We start from the raw sequence: 17,534 nt of genomic DNA on the forward strand, positions 1-17,534 counted from the left end.
GATATCAACAGTGTCTGTCAAATGATAATCATGCAGACAAGCTGTTCAAATTGATGTTTTTTTTATTTGAAATATTCGATAGGCTATAGCTAAAATTAAAACTAGAAAAGGTTTAATCTGTTTTAATTATCTAACTCTCTTTGATTGGCTGCTGATGTTTATTTTTTCAGCTTCTCTTGTTTTGTTCTTTCTTTCTTTTTTTTCTCAATTCATTTATTTTTTTGGCAACTGTGTTGCGGTGTTAGGTCCTTCATGTCTTGTGCTTTGCTTTTTAATTCTGTTTTCCTAGCGCCCCATGGTTTTTTTTTTCTAGTTTTTCTTTTCTTTTCCCTTTAGTGTTTACTTGAACTTAAATCATCTGTACCAGTTCTCTTCTTTTGTCTCGCTTTCTTTTATCACCTCTTTTCGTTTATTTATTTATTTATTTAGTGCTGTTATCATTACTACTACTTTTATTTTTACTACCAACATCTTCCCTGCTTTTTTTTTCTTCATTTTTTCCCCCTTTCTTTTTATTTTTTTTAATTGTATTATTTCTCTACCTTGCACAAGGTATGTGATTATTATTTCTTGACTGTGCTTCAATGATTTGTTAGATCAAGGTGAGGTCGTGTTAGAAGCCTTTCGGGTTTCAGACCTCACCTGCACATTTCTTTTTCATATCTTTCTTACTAGTAAGAGAGATAAGTAAATGTTTTGTTTTATCTTTTATGTGCAAATAAAATAAAGTCTAAAAAAAAAAAGTCTAAAGTCTTGTCATGTCTCCATGTTTGTCACTTGTATTGCACAATAAAAAAAGCAGTGGGAGTCAGGGTTAAGGTCAGAGGTCAGGTACCTGAGTTCAGGTAGACGCCCTGGAAGACGAAGGCGTCGTCCTGCGGCAGAGCTGAGGCACCTGGGAACCAAACACACACACACACACACACACACACACACACACACACACACACACACACACACACAGCGTCAGTGGGGAGAAACTAACCTACTTCCTGTCTGAACTTTGCGATGTCACAGATATTTACTAAGTCAGACAACTGTGGGACAACGACAAGGAGCATGAACAAGCAACACTGTAAAATTCGAAGATGCAGGACAACATTCGGCCAATCATCCCTTTCAGTGCTGGGTACACACCTATGGAGTTTTTTACCACCAGAAATCAAATCCCAAATAGAACTAAAGATGTTTAGTGCTAAAGCTAAACATTGGCTTAAGCAGCAGCAGAAATGTGAACATTAACTTATCTCAAGTCACTGTCAGCATTTTACTAATGTTTAATGTATTTGATCTGTGCAATTTCTTAATCTAAATTTTGTGGCTGTGTTTATTTATTCATGATATCCATTCACTGTATTATTCACTGTATTTGTATTATTGCACTTATTGTATTCAGTATCTTTTATCCTTCTTCAGCCTGACCAGGGACAAAGACTGCACATTAGCTGAAGCTAGACGTCTTGTATGCATCGCATTTTTCATTCTTTGTGGCAATGTTGTATAAATGTTTTCTCACCGAACGTGAACGTCTCTCCTCCAAAGTCCCACACGAAGCGCCCATCCTGCTCCTTCTCCATTAGCTTCGTCCCACAGTCACGACTGGCCGGTCCCTGTCCAATCACGTCCCAGTCCTGGTCGCCACACATCAGCACCGACGGAGCTCTCAGCCAACCACAGAACAGAGACCCTGTGGGGGGAGGTGGGGGGCGTTCATCCAGTCACTCACTAACACTTTTACATCCATATCTAAAACCATCACTTAGTTTAGTTTAGTTTCTTAGTTTAATAAGGGACAGTGTGCAATTACATTAATCATTTAAAGGAAAAAAAAATGAAAAGATGGTTGCACCAGATTTAGCTCCCAGCTAATTTCCATATGTAGTCCCTACACATAACAGGAAAGTGATAAAATACACAGAATACAAGCTACTATACAAAGATGAGGCATAAATAGACACAGTTAGACAATGGACAACACTTAGACAACACCGAAACATGTGTGATCACGTATCACTGGTTCTCTCTTGGAGTTAACCTGTGAGTTTGAAAAGATTCAAATTCCTGACAAAACTATACGTAAAATTCATAGTAATATCTTATACTCCTCTTATAGAAATTCAATCTCACAAATGTTCTCCAAGGATACAATACACTATGAAATAATCATGTAACAATATGAGACAGAGTTGTTTTAGAGGTAAATGCAGCCGGAACTACATTCCTGACACGGCTGCTGGGCGGAGGGATTTCAGGAGAGAAAGTAGTTCAGAGTATTTGTTTCATGTGTCGTTATGTTACATAATTATACGTGATTATCTCATAGCGTGGTGACTGTACAGGTCACAACTTGATGACTTTCTCATCAATAACATACAGACACAAGTGCAAATTTCTAAAAATCAACTCTTAGGTTTTTACATGTTTCATAACAAATGTCTTCATTTCATAAAAACTCTCTTATGAATGTTATGAAAAAGAAAAATGCCATTAAACTGTTTAGTATTATTGGTAAGTATGATTTACAAAAGAAGCCCTGGCCTTTGTTTTATTATACACATATGTTTGTCACATATACTATATGTTTGTTTGTTTCCCCTTGGTTCTCATATGCACCTGTTCCTTTATTGTGTTGTTAAAGAAACTTTTTCCACCACTCTCATTCCTCACTCACTCACCCGGCCCGTCTCCATGGTAACCTACCTCCGTTCAGCCTGTTGTGGTTGAGGACGAAGCCGTCGCAGCAGGCGTCGCGGCTGCAGCTGTCCTGACAGAAACGGTGAGCGTCGGTCACCGAGGTCCGACCGGACGGGAACACCTGAGTCCTGAACACACCTGAGACTACGCGGGTCATCCTGGTCTGCAGAAACTCCACCCCTGACACACACACACACACACACACACACACACACCTGTCAGACTACCATAATATCATTTAAAAAACACTCAAAAATAGGATGATCAATTCATGTAAGTTAGAACAATGAACCATGATGCCTGCTATGCTGTAGAGAGTTTCATCTCTAGTAGATTGCATAGTTTTTAATATAACCTGATTTATAATAGGGTAGGCAAAATAAACTAAGCTTCAGCCTACAACTCAATCTAAATGTCTATTGTACACTTTCTTAATTTACTTATTGTTTACTTTGATTTACATATTTTCTGTTTTATTGCTCTTTTCTTTTTTAGACCTTGTCTCGCTGCTGTATTTATGTTGAGCTGTAATTTCTATTGTACATTGAGGAGCCATGTCAAGACCCAAACAAACTAAACTAAACTAAACTAACTGTTGTTCCAAGTGTCCGTCGCCGCCTGGTTGCCACGGTAACACCTTACCATTCTTCCTGATGACCACCAGCTCTGAAGCTCCGCCCCTCACTTTGACAGAGCAGCTCAGCCAATCAAACAGCTCGGCCTGAGGATTACCCAGAAACCCACTGGTCTGGAGAACGACACATCAAACACACGTTAATCACATGTTTAGGTGTGTGTATGTTTATGTGTATGTGTATGTGTATGTGTGTGTGTGTGTGTGTGTGTGTTTGTATGTACCTGCTGCGAGGTGTTGCAGTGTGTGTTCAGTGTGTGTGTGCTGTACAGTTCACACTGTCTGTTGAACAGCGCCACATGGTGACAGGACGGCTCCACTGCACAAGCTGAGAAACACACACACACAACAGAGCTCAGATTCAACTGTTCTACAAAATGTGGTCAAATTTCTCAAAACAATTCTAGAAAAAAGTGGTCAAATTTCTCACAAAAAGAGTTTTTTAAAAATTCTAGAAGAAACTGGTAAAACTTCTCAAAAAAGTTTAAAAGTTTGGTAACACTTTACTTGAATACGTGTTCATACTTACTTTTTTACGGTATGTTTTAAATGACATTACCATAGTTTTTAGCTATAGTTTCTATTTATTGTACTTATTTATTTTTGTTTATCTTAGTGGGCTGGCATGGGACCAGGGCATCGAAATTTCCTTCATCCCATGTTTTTAACATGTGTTGTATGACAATAAAGAGACCTTTGACCTTTTGACCTTTGATAAAACTGACCACAATGTCATAACCATGACATAACAGCTGTCATAAACATCAATGAATACTTATGACAGCTGTCGTTAAGTGTCATTCGGTAAGTTATGTCACTTTTGATGCAAAGTTGACATTATTTGAGATGTCCTTGTTCTGACAACTTGACACAAAGACAACATAACCTGTCATAGCAGACCCAAGTGCCAAATTATGTCAAGTTGTCATAACAAAGTGATATAACTTACCGAATGACACTTAAAGACAGCTGTCATAACTATTCATTGATGGTTATGACAGTGTAATGTCAATATTACAGTATGAACATGTATTAAAGTAAAGTGTTACCAAAAATTCTCAACCCTACGCTCATGTTAAGATTGATAAATTCAGATCCTTGCGGTGGAATTGGCATACACCCATTTTTTTGGTGTGGTACACATGATTGGTGAAGAGCACAGTGTGTGTGTGTGTGTGTGTGTGTGTGTCACCTTGGACACAGGTCTTGAGGTCAGAGGTCATCGTCTGCAGCATTTCAGTATCTTCAGCTCCGACAATCAGATCTGATCCAGGAACAGCCTGAAACCTGCTGAGAACTGCAACACACACACACACACACACACACACACAAATTAACAGCACTGATCCATATGTTAAAAAAAATAAACAAACAGTAGCTGCTCTCTGATTGGCTGCTGCTGCTGCTGCGTCGTCACCTGAGCACTCCTCATCGGTCAGAGCCTCGCCGCTATTGGTCCACTGAAGCTCCGCCCCCTCGCTGCTGACACACCTCCACCTGCCGGACAGGAAGTCAGGCTGCGCTGACAGGAAGTCGCCGCTCTCCGAACAGCGCAGGCCCCGCCCCTGACAGTCCGTCACACCTGTCACACACACACCATCAGTTTAATTTGACTTACAGAGGTCCTATGTTTTGGGATGGACGACCTCCTTCACTAAGATCCATTTCTTCTTATTCACTTTTTAAAAAGCAGCTACAAATACATCTCAACTTCTCTTGAATTTCCCGCTCTTTCCTCTCTCTCTTTCGCTCTCTTTCGCTCTCTCCATATCCCACATCCTCACTTTGTCTCTTTATGAGTTTAATTAATACTTTTTTTTTTGTACCTTATCTCTATTGTCTCTATTTGTTACCGAATCACTTTGCACTTTATCTCTTTATTTTTTTTCTCATTTCTGTTCATTTTGCTCATGTAACATTGATTATGTATGCACTTAATCTGCTTTTTTTTCTATGTTTACTTGTTAGCCATTGAAATGTGTCATGTCATTTCTGTGCTAAATAAATAAACTCTAAACTCTAAACACACACACACAGGGAGTTAGATTTCCATTGATTGATTGATTGATTGATTGATTGATTGATTGATTGATTGATTGATTGATTGATTGATTGATTGATGGTTTAAGGCCCAGTGAGTGAAGCTCTGACTCACACTGACTGACAGATGAGGATCCAGCGGGTGAGGAACCAGTGGGGCAGCTGTTGCAGAAGCCCCGCCCCTCTTCGTCCTGATAGGTTCCCTCAGGACAGAGAAGACACGCCCCCTCTCTGGAGAAGCTGCCTGCAGGACAAGCCACTGTAGAGACAGAGACGGGGACTAGTACAGACCAGTACAGACCAGTACAGACCAGTACATACCAGTAGAGACCAGTATAGACCAGAACAGACCAGTATAGACCAGAACAGACCATTACAGACCAGTAGAGACCAGTACAGACCAGTCCAGACCAGTCCAGACCAGTATAGGCCAGTCCAGACCAGTAAAGACCAGTCCAGACCAGTATAGACCAGTCCAGACCAGTACAGACCAGTATAGACCAGTCCAGACCAGACGACTCACCGCAGCCTTCACCGTCTCCAGACAGGTGGTAACCGGGGGAACAGCCGAAAGTTGCCGTCGTCATGGAAACCAGTTTAGGCTCCGACGTGAACATGGACCGGATGTTTCCCAGAAGCCTCTGCACTCCCTCCAGGAGTCTGGACTCGTTCAGGAACAAACCTGAACACAGAAGAACACAACCTGATCAACTTCTGATGGTTCTGATCACGTGTGTGTGTTGTTGTTGTTGTTGTTATACGATACGATACGATACGATACGATACGATAAACTTTATTGTCCCGTTCAGGGAAATTTGTCTTGGACACTGTAGCTGCTCCATAAATGCCTTAATGGCCACAATGACAAAAACAAAAAACAAAAAGAACAATACACCTCAAACATATTAACTCATTGAGTGCCGCGCTCCTTTCCAAAGTTTTAGTCAAGTGTACCGGCAAATTAGACCATATTTGACTTTTTATTTTAGAGCCATAGTGTATTCTATATTATTGCCACCAACACATACTGTAGCTCATTTGAAAGGGTTAACTTTATCCTTCAAATGGCCACAAACCGTTTGTTTCTACGTGCCTCCGTTCCTGAGAAAAGCCAAGCTAAACATGGCTGGGTTTCACCAAAATCCCTCCTTTTTTTCTAGAAAAGGAGATAGAGCGTCTTTTATGAAAGGTGCTCTGTTTGTGTCTGTCGCTCTTCAGACACTCGCATTTCTGGATCAAAGGGCTCGTATAAGATAAATATATACAACAATTGTTGTTCTATTCACAAAACCACCATCGGGGGCGGGGGGGGCGCCACTAAACAGCAATAACACAGACGCACCGTGCCGTGTCACAGCCTCTCGCCGCGGAACGTGAGGCTCTGCCGGCCACAGCGGCTCGGGAACACCGGTCCCGCCGGTGGTCGCGGTCCGTCTGTGGTACGGGTCGGTGGTGCCGGTCTGCTTTGGTCCAGAGACCATCAGATTTTACCGCGGGAGGACTTTGGGGAGGACACGGTGTTGCTCCAGATGAAGACCGGGCGGGACAGTGGGCTGAGAGCTTCCTGGTTCAGCTCCCAGCTGCTGCAGCCTCGCGGGTGAGAGCGGAGCAGCAGCGGAGCAGCTGCGCTGCATCTGCATGCAGAACTCCGTTTGCAGAAGCTGAGTTATGATAAAAACTTCCAGATCATGAGCTGTCATGTGACTTTGATCGTCATCTATTTCAGTTCTCCTCGTCGTAGAGTCCCCAAATTTACATATAATGTGTATTAAAGTGTCTATTTTCATAATTTAAAAAAAAAGCAAAAAACGAAAAATTTCGTTTTTGGCACTCAACGCATGGGAACGAAAAACGAGAAATTACGTGGTTGGCACTCAATGAGTTAATCCAACAGCATTGCACATATCCCATAACATAGCACATATTGCACACATCCCACAACATAGCACATACATACACCTCATAAATTCACCATGGTAACAGCACTATAAGAATTATTGCACAGACTCGTTAAGAAATTTGATAGAAGTTGGGATAAAATAATTCTTAAAACGGTTGAGTTTACAGCGAGGGACTCTGTATCGTCTACCTGAGGGTCGGAGGTCAAACTGAGTGACGGATGTGGGAGGGGTCATTCACTATCCTCAGGGCTTGTCTAAAAACAGTTTGCTTGTACATGTTATAAAAGAGGAAACAGACTCACCGACGTCGTGCAGGTCGGGCAGGTTGTGGGACGGCAGCTCAGACAGGGACACGCTCCACCTGAGCCTCAGATCCACCGACTCAGCACCGACACCGACACCGACACACTGCAGCTGCACCGAGGAGCCGTCACACACCGACACAGAGCTACCGGACACGGGCAGCTGCACACACACACACACACACACACACACAGATGTAGTAACGTGCAATTGTTTAACGCAGTGGTTCTCGAACCTTTTTACATCAAGGACTCTAAGTTCACAAATTACACCATTGGACAAAATTTGAAGGAAACCAGAAATACACAAATATTTGTTCTGAGACTGAAGAATGTTACTTTTTTAGATAAAGTACGTTCAACTTAGGGCCAATGGCGTGAATTTTTGGAAATATTGTAGAGAAAGAAGAGTTCCCGCACACATGGCCAACTTGCAGAATTTATTGTATTGCAACGTTTCGGTACTAGACCTTTTTCAAGCAAATGTTTCCACATTTTCAAGCAAATGTTTCCACATTTGTTGAAAAAGGTCTAGTACCGAAACGTTGCAATACAATAAATTCTGCAAGTTGGCCATGTGTGCGGGAACTCTTCTTTTTCTAATTTGGACTTAATTGTCATCCTCTGACACACCTGCCTAAGAAATAGATGTGCGAAGATTTTTGTTTTTTCTGGAAATATTGTAGAGAAAAAAGTGGTAAATTTTCTCCAAAAATATTTAAACATTTCTAGAAAAAAGTGGTAAAAATTCTCAAAAAAAAAAGTTTTAAAAACATTCTAGAAAAACGTGGTAAAGATTTTGAAAAATCTAAATAGAAAAGTTAAAATTTTTCTAGAAAAAAGTTGTCACATTTCTAAAAAAAAAAGTTTTTAAACGATTCTAGAAGAAACTGGTAAAATGTTCTCAAAAAAAGGTAAAAAGAAAAAAATTCTAGAAAAAGTGGTAGCATTTCTATAGTAAATTTCAAGAAAACGTTGGGGGCCCCCTTGAACCCACACGGGGTCCCCGGACCCCACTTTGAGACCCACTGGTTTAGTGAACTGAATCTGTTCACATCCATGATGGTTTGGACCAGAGGAAAAACATACGCGTGTGAATGTGAAACAAACAAACTGAAAAACAATGAGTCGTTTCTGCAGCAGTCTGAGTGAAAACAGCCTGAAAGTGAATGAATGAGAATCAATGACTACGTGACTTTCTGTTTGTGTTGAGACTTATTTACCATTTAACTCTGTTCTTACTTCATGTTTCTGCCTGAGAAGTTGTTGAAGCTCAGTGGAGCTTAAACACAAAAAGTTTGATGTGAAACAGTTTTTTTTTCAATAAAGTAGACCAGGGGTATTCAATTAAAATTCATTGAGGTCCAGTTACTAAACTTTCATCCAAGTGAAAGGTCCGAACCTTATAAAGTCCAAATGGTGTCTTATAGCCTACCCCTATGTCAAATAAATAAAATCAACAAAGTGCATTTTCATATCTATCGTCAATTTTCAACACAGGAAACATTTAACATAGTGCACTTGTATAGTAAACAACTAGCTTTTAATTTTTTTTTTTTTTTTACCATGAATAAAAGTAGCCCCCAGGCAAATTAATTTAAGGCCTGTATTTCAATTAAAGAGAACAAGACCGAATAAATAAGGGGGTTTCCCTGTTTGTTTGTTTGTTTGGTGCTTTTTTCTTTCTTCCTTTCTTTTTTTGAGGCCAAGGTGTCAAAAGCATCTTGATAGCTGCACTGTCATTGCATTGTCCCCCTCCATTAAATATGGAGGGAGGCTGAAAATCACAGGATGTGTCTGTTCTGTTCTGGTGATACAAGTCAGTAGTCCTGAAATAGGTGTTTCTCTTCTATAACACACATTCTACATCTCTGAAGCGACGTCTTCCCGCATACGGGCTTCCTTCTCCTTCCAAACGGGGCAGAGCTCCGCGTGAAGAAGTTTACAGACCGAGGGAGAACCGGGGTCTGACACAACACCGGCGGAGAAGCAGGAAACAAGCACGTCGCACTGAATACGCACCGCTACGGCGTTGTGAGCGCACATTAAAGTAATGGGCTTGTGCGCGCAACAAGAGACCCATCTGAACGGCCCCCACGCGCACACACGCTTAAACCAAGGCGGCAGCGGCGGCCACAAACGCCCGGCGGCTCGCCTTTGACTTCAGCATCAACTTTTTTTTTTATTTTGGAGCAAGACAAGCTGTCATCAGTCCGTCTCCTTTCTCTTTCCCTCTCAGACGCACTGGCCGCGCAGGGTAAACAAACGATCTGATTGGCTCAATTGAGTGAAGCTGCCGTATTGACCTATAGCTGAGCCCGCTGTCCCGTCGGAAAAAAATGCTCCAGGAAAATGTTAACTTATTAGAGATTGGTCTCGGGTCCGGATCGAAGCATCACTCGGTCCGGGTTCGGACCGAGGTCCGCCATTTGGTGATGCCTGAAGTAGACTAATGAATTTAGAAACACATGGGTTCTGTTTTTTTTTTTTAAATCGTGGTATCAAATAAGTATCGAGAATCATCAAAATTCACTGGTGTTGGTATCGACTAGTACTGAGACTCTGGTATTATGACAAGAGTGTGTGTGTGTGTGTGTGTGTGTGTGTGTGTGTGTGTGTGTTCACCTGTTGGGAGCAGAGCCCCCTGCTGGTCATGGAGCTGAACAACAGAGACTGTAACCGGCTGATCTGAGAGCAGGACGAGGACAAGGACCAGAGCTGAGAGGACGACACCGTCTCGAGAGGCCGAGACACTGAGCACGAGCACACACACACACACACACACACACACACACACACACACACACACACACACACACACACACAGAAAAACAATCAAAGTGTGTAAACGTGTTACACACACAAAGATCCTCAGAGAAGTAAAACGATGTCTCACTCTGACAGGCTCCTCTCAGCGGTTTGTCGTCTCCGTCCCACCGGCGACTCCCAGTGTCACACGTGAAGCTGCTGACAGGAAGCGAGTTGTGGTAACCATGGTGACACACGAGATCGCAGCTCTGACGGCCGTCGGCTGCTGCCGGGCGCCGGCAGAGCAGTGCACCGTGGGTAACGACGGGGTCGGGACAGACGGGACCTGGAGACAAACACTTCAACTTCAACTTCAACTTCAGCTTCATCGTCCCCCAGGGGAAATTCATGTTGCAGAAAGGTAAAAAAACAACACAGAACATATAGAGCACATCCACACAACATTGAAATGACAAGTATCCCAGAGGGCAAACTGGGAGCTGTTCCATACAATTGAAAATAAATAAGTAAGTAAATAAATAAATAGATAAGTAAGCGGGGTGTATCATGACTGTTTAGTATTTGAATTAAGTTGGGTAATTGCTTGTGTTATGAATGAGTTTTTCAGTCTGTTTCATTTGGCTTTTGGCAATCTGAATCTCCTGCCAGAGGGAAGGAGCTCAAACTCGGCATGGAGAGGATGGTCAGGACACTGAATAATGTCCTGAGCCTTAGACATTATCCTCCTGTGAGAGATTATGGACAGATCGGGTAATGTAACCCCAATAATTTTACTGGCCACTTTGACAATGTGTTCCCGGCTCTTTTTATCTCCTAGTTTGAGACGGCCAAACCAAGAGATGATGGAAAAGGTCAGCACTGATTCAACCATAGAATGATTAAAAATAGTCATTAATTTGTTGCACAAAATGCAGTCGCTGCTGCAATTTTTTATACACAATGTCTGTGTTTTCATTAAAGGTTGTGACGCGCTCCACAATCTCTCCCTTAATTACTGCTGGGGGTGGAGCAGGGCCGGTTCTAGGCAGCATATATGAGGGGGCAGTCAGAAATGTGAAGGGGGCATCATGTGAACACATCATGCTCCAGTACTGTTTTTTCTCTGTGCTTATCGTAACTTCATTGAATTGGGTTGTTGGCTATGTGTCCAACCCCAACCTGGAGAAGTGGATTTCACTTTGTCAGGCCTCTACCTTCAGACCTGTCCAACTAGGGGCCGGGGTGTCCTTACTGTCGTAATGCAAAGAGCCACATTATAGGGGGGGTTAGGGGTGCATATACTGTACCTGAAGATGCATTGCAAACCCAGAGGGGGTGAAAAAGGTGAGTAGCTAAACCCCTGTAGGAGGGTCTGGGGGCATCCCCCCCAGAACATTTTTTTGATTTTAAAATGTGAGTGAAGCATTCTGGTGTACTCAGAGAAGAGGGGGGGGGGGGTCTACTATGGTCAAGATTTACAAAACTGAGAGGTCACTAAAAAAAAGAAGAAAAAAGAACAGAACATTTTAGAAAAGAACAGTGTCCCCTTTTTGGCGGATTTTTGTGCTACTGCAGATAATTTTGTCAACTTGTAATATACACATTTAGTATATTAAAATGTGCTTTCTCAACTTCTAAAATTTGGATTTGAGGGGGCAACACATTTATTTGCTGCCCCCTCTTGCCCCTGCGTAGAGCCGGCCCTGGGGTGGAGGGTTAGAGTTCCTTCTAAAATCTCTGCACAAGTCTTTAGTTTTTGTCACATTGAAGTTTAAAAAGGAATCATCACAGCAGCTGATAAAATCATCCACCACTGGTCCCGGGGCAACAGACTCACTATGACCGTGTCATCAGCACACTGAAGTGACACACAGTGACAAGAACACACACACAGACAGACAGACAGACCAATCAGAAGCTGCCGTCTGTCGTCATAGGCAACGACCCGCTGAATGACGACGGCGGCGACTTACGGTCACATGACGGCGTCCGACCCGTCTGGCGAGGCGTCCTGGTCCCGCCCACTTCCTGCCCGTCCACAGACACGCACCAACAGGAAGTGACATCACACTGCAGCGGGAGGAAGGAGCCGTCGGGGCGACACTGAAGACCCTGAAGCTCACACCAGCTGGGACCTGAACGCACCACACACCACCAACACTTTAAAGGGATAGTCCAACATTTTGGCAAATCGGCCCATTGCCATAATAATCCCTATATTCATAGCAGTAGGTTTGTTACCTTTAATTGTCGGTGCAAGCTGTTTTTAGAACGGCGGAGCAGAGCCGTGAGCTGCTCAGAGCTACGCTACGGAGGCTCATTATGGGATTTCTTGGTTTCCCTCATCAAACTCATCAAATACACAATCCAACAACTCCACAACACTCTGGTGGACAAGTTGTGAGCTGCACATTCACCACACTATGAGATAATAACACAACGTTACCACACAGAGTTGTTTTAGAGGGAAATTCATGCAAAACCACTGATGCACGTTGCCTTCAGGGACAGTTTTTCATCAACAGTCTCTGTATTTCCCTCTAAAACAACTCTGTGTGGTAACGTTGTGTTATTATCTCATAGCGTGGTGAATGTGCAGCTCACAACTTGTCCACCAGAGCGTTGTGGAGTTGTTGGATTGTGTATTTGATGAGTTTGATGATGAGGGAAACCAAGAAATCCCATAATGAGCCTCCGTAGCGTAGCTCTGAGCAGCTCACGGCTCTGCTCCACCGTTCTAAAAACAGCTTGCACCGACAATTAAAGGTAACAAACCTACTGCTATGACTATAGAGATTATGGCAATGGGACAATTTGACTAAATGTTGAACTATCCCTTTAACACAGTGAAGTGACTGACAGCAGAGAGAGTGTGTGTGTGTGTTCGTACAGGTCAGCTCTCCGCTGGCGCTCAGCGTCGCCGTCTGAATCTTCTCTCCGGTCTGAGGGTTCACACACCAACCTGCAGCGCCCCCTGTCTGCAGCACAGAGTAACGGCCGTCCTGACACACACACACACACAAATACAAGTGTTAGACATGTGGGCGGAGTTAAAGTATATGAATGTTTTGAACAGACACAATATTTCTCATCTATGATTTCATCGATAGTTGTTTTATTGATCAAATCTGATCCACGGTTTTCAAATGTGACACAGAGTCTGAGAAACTTTTAAAGGTGTTCAGAAATGGCTGTTTGTCCTGTTTGTTCCACCTCCTTCCACAAGTTTCCACACAAGTTTACCCGAGTAAGGAAAACTAATTTGATTGGTCGTTACCGAGCGGGCGGGATTTCACCCCGGATTTACTCGAAAATAGAATTTTGCACAAAGTTTGGGCTCCATCGTCTGACAGATGAGTTATTACCATAGACTGTAAAAAGAATGGACGTAGCGTCCGTGACGTCACCCATTGGTTTTGGGGAGTCGTTTTTGTGACTCAAATATGGCGGCCTGAACAGCGCCATGTTGGATTGGCTGGCCGAGAACCCGCCCACTGGCCTCGAAGCAGCTGTCCACGGAGCTGCTCGGACCTGTCACTCAACGTTTCCGCGCCCTAATTGGCCAGAATTTTAACCTAATAACAGTAAAACGGTAGAGTTAAAAAAAATTCACCCCCCTCAGAGTGTGTGCGGGGGTAGAAACTATCGATTGAGAAAAAAAAACGTTGTGACACCAGGCTTTTAACATGTTTATTGAGGATGTAAAGTGGGTGATTTTAACATGGGGGTCTATGGAGAATGCTGCTTTCTGACACCAGCCCCCAGAGGAAGAAGAGGGGATTGCAGTTTGTTGAACGCGGAAGTGACTTCACTTCTCAGACCCACAACTGCCCCCTTGGTTATTACACTAATGTTAAGACCCATAGTGGGCTCAAATTAAATTTTCTTTTCAGAATACCTTTAAATGTTGGTTTAAAAGTGCAGCAACGTGTGTGTCAGAGTGTGTGTGTGTGTGTGTGTTCTTACCTCGTCACACTTGGGGTCGTACGGTGAAGCGTCGATGTTTTTCGTCCAACCAGAGAGAAGAGAATGAGTCTGAGCTCTCTGACAGGAAGTCAGACCTGCAACACACACACACACACACACACACACACACACACACACGTTCAGGTTGTCGCCTCCTGCATTTCCAGCTCAAACACAACTCAGTTCATTTATACTGATCTTCCTCTGTGTGTGTGTGTGTGTGTGTGTGTGTGTGTGTGTGTGTGTGTGTGTGTGTGTGTGTGTGTGTTTACATCTGGGCAGGCTGAGTGAGCGGCTGGTCAGGGAGCCTGGGATGTATTCTCCATCTTCATCGACGCACCAACACTGAGCTGAACGCACACATACACACAGACTTTGTTATTGTGGTTATTTTACATGATGATGTCACTCTGATCTGTGATGTAATGTTTCACTGTGAAGAGACGGTTCTACTTCATCAATAAAATAAGTTAAATATCACAGTTCTTTGAATTTCTGTATTATCTTGTTTTTGTTAAGACGACCACTGTTGTTTTTACATAGCAGATGTAATTTCATCAGCCTTTTCTGGCTTCCACTTCTCCTGCACAATGTTTAATTTCAGTATTTTCATTGTTTTTACGCAGGCTATATAATGTGCAAATAAACTAAAATAAACTAAACTCTGATAAAAACATGTTTGTCACATCATTTCCAAGATTGCCAACGTTTCTGCTGAGGAAATGTGGGTAAGGCCGTTTAATTTACAGGCCGTTAATTACACGATAATGTCAAGAAATAGCCTAGAAATAACAATTAATTGTGTCATAACGTTGAGAAATATTGCCAAGAAATAACAATTGATTATGTAGAAATAGCCCAGAAATATCAGTCAATTGCAGAGGACTTGGTGGAGAAAAATTCTGGTCTTTCCCCAAAAAATTCAAAGCATGAAAAAAGCATGTGTAATATTTTACCTTTATGAAAAACATGACATTAATATGAAATTGACAATTTCTTGACCGTGCTACAATGAATTGTTATTTCTTGGCTATTTCTTGACATTAACACGTAATTAACGGCCTATAACTCAATTACCGGAATTGTTTTTTTCTTTTCCAGTTTTTGCAGCTGTATAAGAATATGATGTAAATATGTAAATATAACACAGAGTGATGATACTTCAGACTGAGCAGCAGGTGGAGACAGGTGAGTGTTACCTGAGCCGTGGTAACACTGTGTGTTGAGCCAGCGGCCGTCGGCGTCACACTGAGGAGTGAAGGGCTGATAGGAGCGACGGCCGGGAGGCAGCAACATCTGGACAGCTGCAAAACAACAACAACAACAACAGCATCATCACCATCATCATCAGTAACCCAAACAAGGACAACACACACATTGTTGAGCTCACACGTTTTGACTCGGAGACTCGAACCACCAGCTCTAATGGCTGTTGTTATTATCAATATCATCAATATAGTCGAGCAAGAACTCATTAGTCAACCTGAATTTCATTGGTTGCTTGGTCACAGAAAGAAAAAAAAAAACATTTGAAGCCGTGTCTTGTCAAAATTAAGTCAAAATCTATATGACTGAACTGTGGGCTTTTAATTTGAAGGGCCAAATACAGTAAGTCGTGACACTCACTCACTGTCAGTTTTTAAAATGTATTTATTTTTACGTCATAGTCTCGTTAATTAATTGTAAACACTGTAGGCTATTATCATTGTCTGCAATAATTAGTCAACTAATGGCCCTAAATATTATTATTACTATGTTTTTAATCAGATCAATAAAACACCTGGACTGAACAGACTATGATCAGATGTGGTCGTGTGGTCGTGTGGTCAATGGATTCTCTATGAAGTTCTGCAGCTTCTGTTTCTCTGGAGCTTTTATTCTGAAGGGCCACGACATCGTCAGGAAGTGACATCGTGTTTACTCACACTACAGCACTGGAATAAGAGAGTATAACGACACGCATTGTCCAATGGAAGCGCCTCCTGGTGGAGGAATATGGGTTTTGCAAAAGCGCCCAAGAACTGACAACTCTGCATTGCTGGTGAATGAGCAGTGTGGTGTTTTCAATCATTTAAGGACATTTATAGATCACCCACGTTAATAGCATCATTGAGGATCCTTTACAGATAAACATTAACACATAGGCTGGTAAAAAACAAACAAACAAAAAAAACAGTTGTCTACATTAATGTTTCAATCTACATTTTGTAATAAACAAATTATAAGTATAATTTGATATATCCAAGACACCTAAAAACAAAAACACGGCCGTTTTCACCAATTTACAAGCAAGTGGGCAACACACATACATTGGAGTGAATGAGTTTTCTGGGCGCTTTTGCAACACCCATATCCTGCCACTAGGGGCGCATGAGGCTTTAACCACGGGAGTCAATGGTGGTGTCGTTACTCTCTTTTCCAGTGCTCTAATTCACACATTAACTCTCCTGACAGGTGAGGTCATAGTGTTTCTTCACGGTCAGACTCACTGGAGAAAGCAGCCAATCGCAGAGCGGCGTTGGATTGGCTCAGCAGCGACTCAGAAATCCTCATCTCCTCCTCTGATTGGCTGATCTGCAGCTCCTCCGGCGTCAGACGCAGGCCCTCGGCCAATAGGAAGCCGTATCCCAGCGGCAGGTGGGAGGAGTTAGAGAGAGAGATGACGCTCTTCACCCGGTCCCTGAACGCAGCGGCGAGGGCCGACGCCTCAGAGCAGCTACCTGAGGAGGAGGAGGAGGATAGGTACTAGGTTAGCATGTCACAGCTGTCCAGATGTTTACAGTCACAGCTGTGATTAAAGCTGCAGCTGAACTGACCTGAAGACGGAGGAAGCTTCTGTGACGTCGTCTCTGGACCTGAAACACAACAGACGGACAGTGAACGCATCACGACTCAACTCGTTACAATGACAGGCTGGTTCCTGTGGCTCCAGAGTGTCTAATGGAGGTTATCTGATGTTATTTATGGTTCTTCAACAAGTCAAAACAGTCCCATTTCCCCATTAGACAATGTTTTTAACATAAAGCAGCTGAAACCAGTGGAAAGCTTAGTGGTGGTGACGTCAGTCACGTGACCGTGTAGTAGTCCGTTAAAGCCTAACGTTAGCTTTTTACTTCTGAACATCACATTAAGCTTCAGATACAGTAGAAAAGGAGTTCATATGTGAAGATTATCTCACTGAACTACGTAAACTTGTGTTTTAGTCACAGAGCTGATTTTCTGACATCATCCAAAACACAATGCAGAAA

The 17,534-nt window shown here is 42.7% G+C and overlaps 1 protein-coding gene across 1 annotated transcript in view; it reads right to left on the minus strand.

The window, feature by feature from the left end:
- Positions 1-17,534, minus strand: part of LOC146959757 (thyroglobulin-like) — a 46,233-nt gene that overhangs the window by 18,924 nt on the left and 9,775 nt on the right. Inside the window, exons 11-29 of the mRNA XM_085772934.1 lie at positions 17,099-17,141; positions 16,776-17,002; positions 15,486-15,590; positions 14,559-14,636; positions 14,287-14,381; positions 13,211-13,322; positions 12,294-12,455; positions 10,469-10,666; positions 10,198-10,325; positions 7,573-7,735; positions 5,892-6,050; positions 5,484-5,627; positions 4,746-4,910; positions 4,521-4,625; positions 3,553-3,656; positions 3,313-3,442; positions 2,701-2,874; positions 1,517-1,687; positions 836-895 (exon numbers count right to left, since the gene is read on the minus strand). Coding sequence (XP_085629060.1) covers positions 836-895; positions 1,517-1,687; positions 2,701-2,874; positions 3,313-3,442; positions 3,553-3,656; positions 4,521-4,625; positions 4,746-4,910; positions 5,484-5,627; positions 5,892-6,050; positions 7,573-7,735; positions 10,198-10,325; positions 10,469-10,666; positions 12,294-12,455; positions 13,211-13,322; positions 14,287-14,381; positions 14,559-14,636; positions 15,486-15,590; positions 16,776-17,002; positions 17,099-17,141 — 2,523 coding nt within the window. The remainder of the gene's footprint in view (positions 1-835; positions 896-1,516; positions 1,688-2,700; positions 2,875-3,312; positions 3,443-3,552; positions 3,657-4,520; positions 4,626-4,745; positions 4,911-5,483; positions 5,628-5,891; positions 6,051-7,572; positions 7,736-10,197; positions 10,326-10,468; positions 10,667-12,293; positions 12,456-13,210; positions 13,323-14,286; positions 14,382-14,558; positions 14,637-15,485; positions 15,591-16,775; positions 17,003-17,098; positions 17,142-17,534) is intronic.

The sequence above is a fragment of the Trachurus japonicus genome, unplaced genomic scaffold, assembly GCF_045865225.1.
Source record: "Trachurus japonicus isolate A0001 unplaced genomic scaffold, Traja_1.0 AP031100.1".
Lineage (NCBI taxonomy): Eukaryota > Metazoa > Chordata > Actinopteri > Carangiformes > Carangidae > Trachurus > Trachurus japonicus.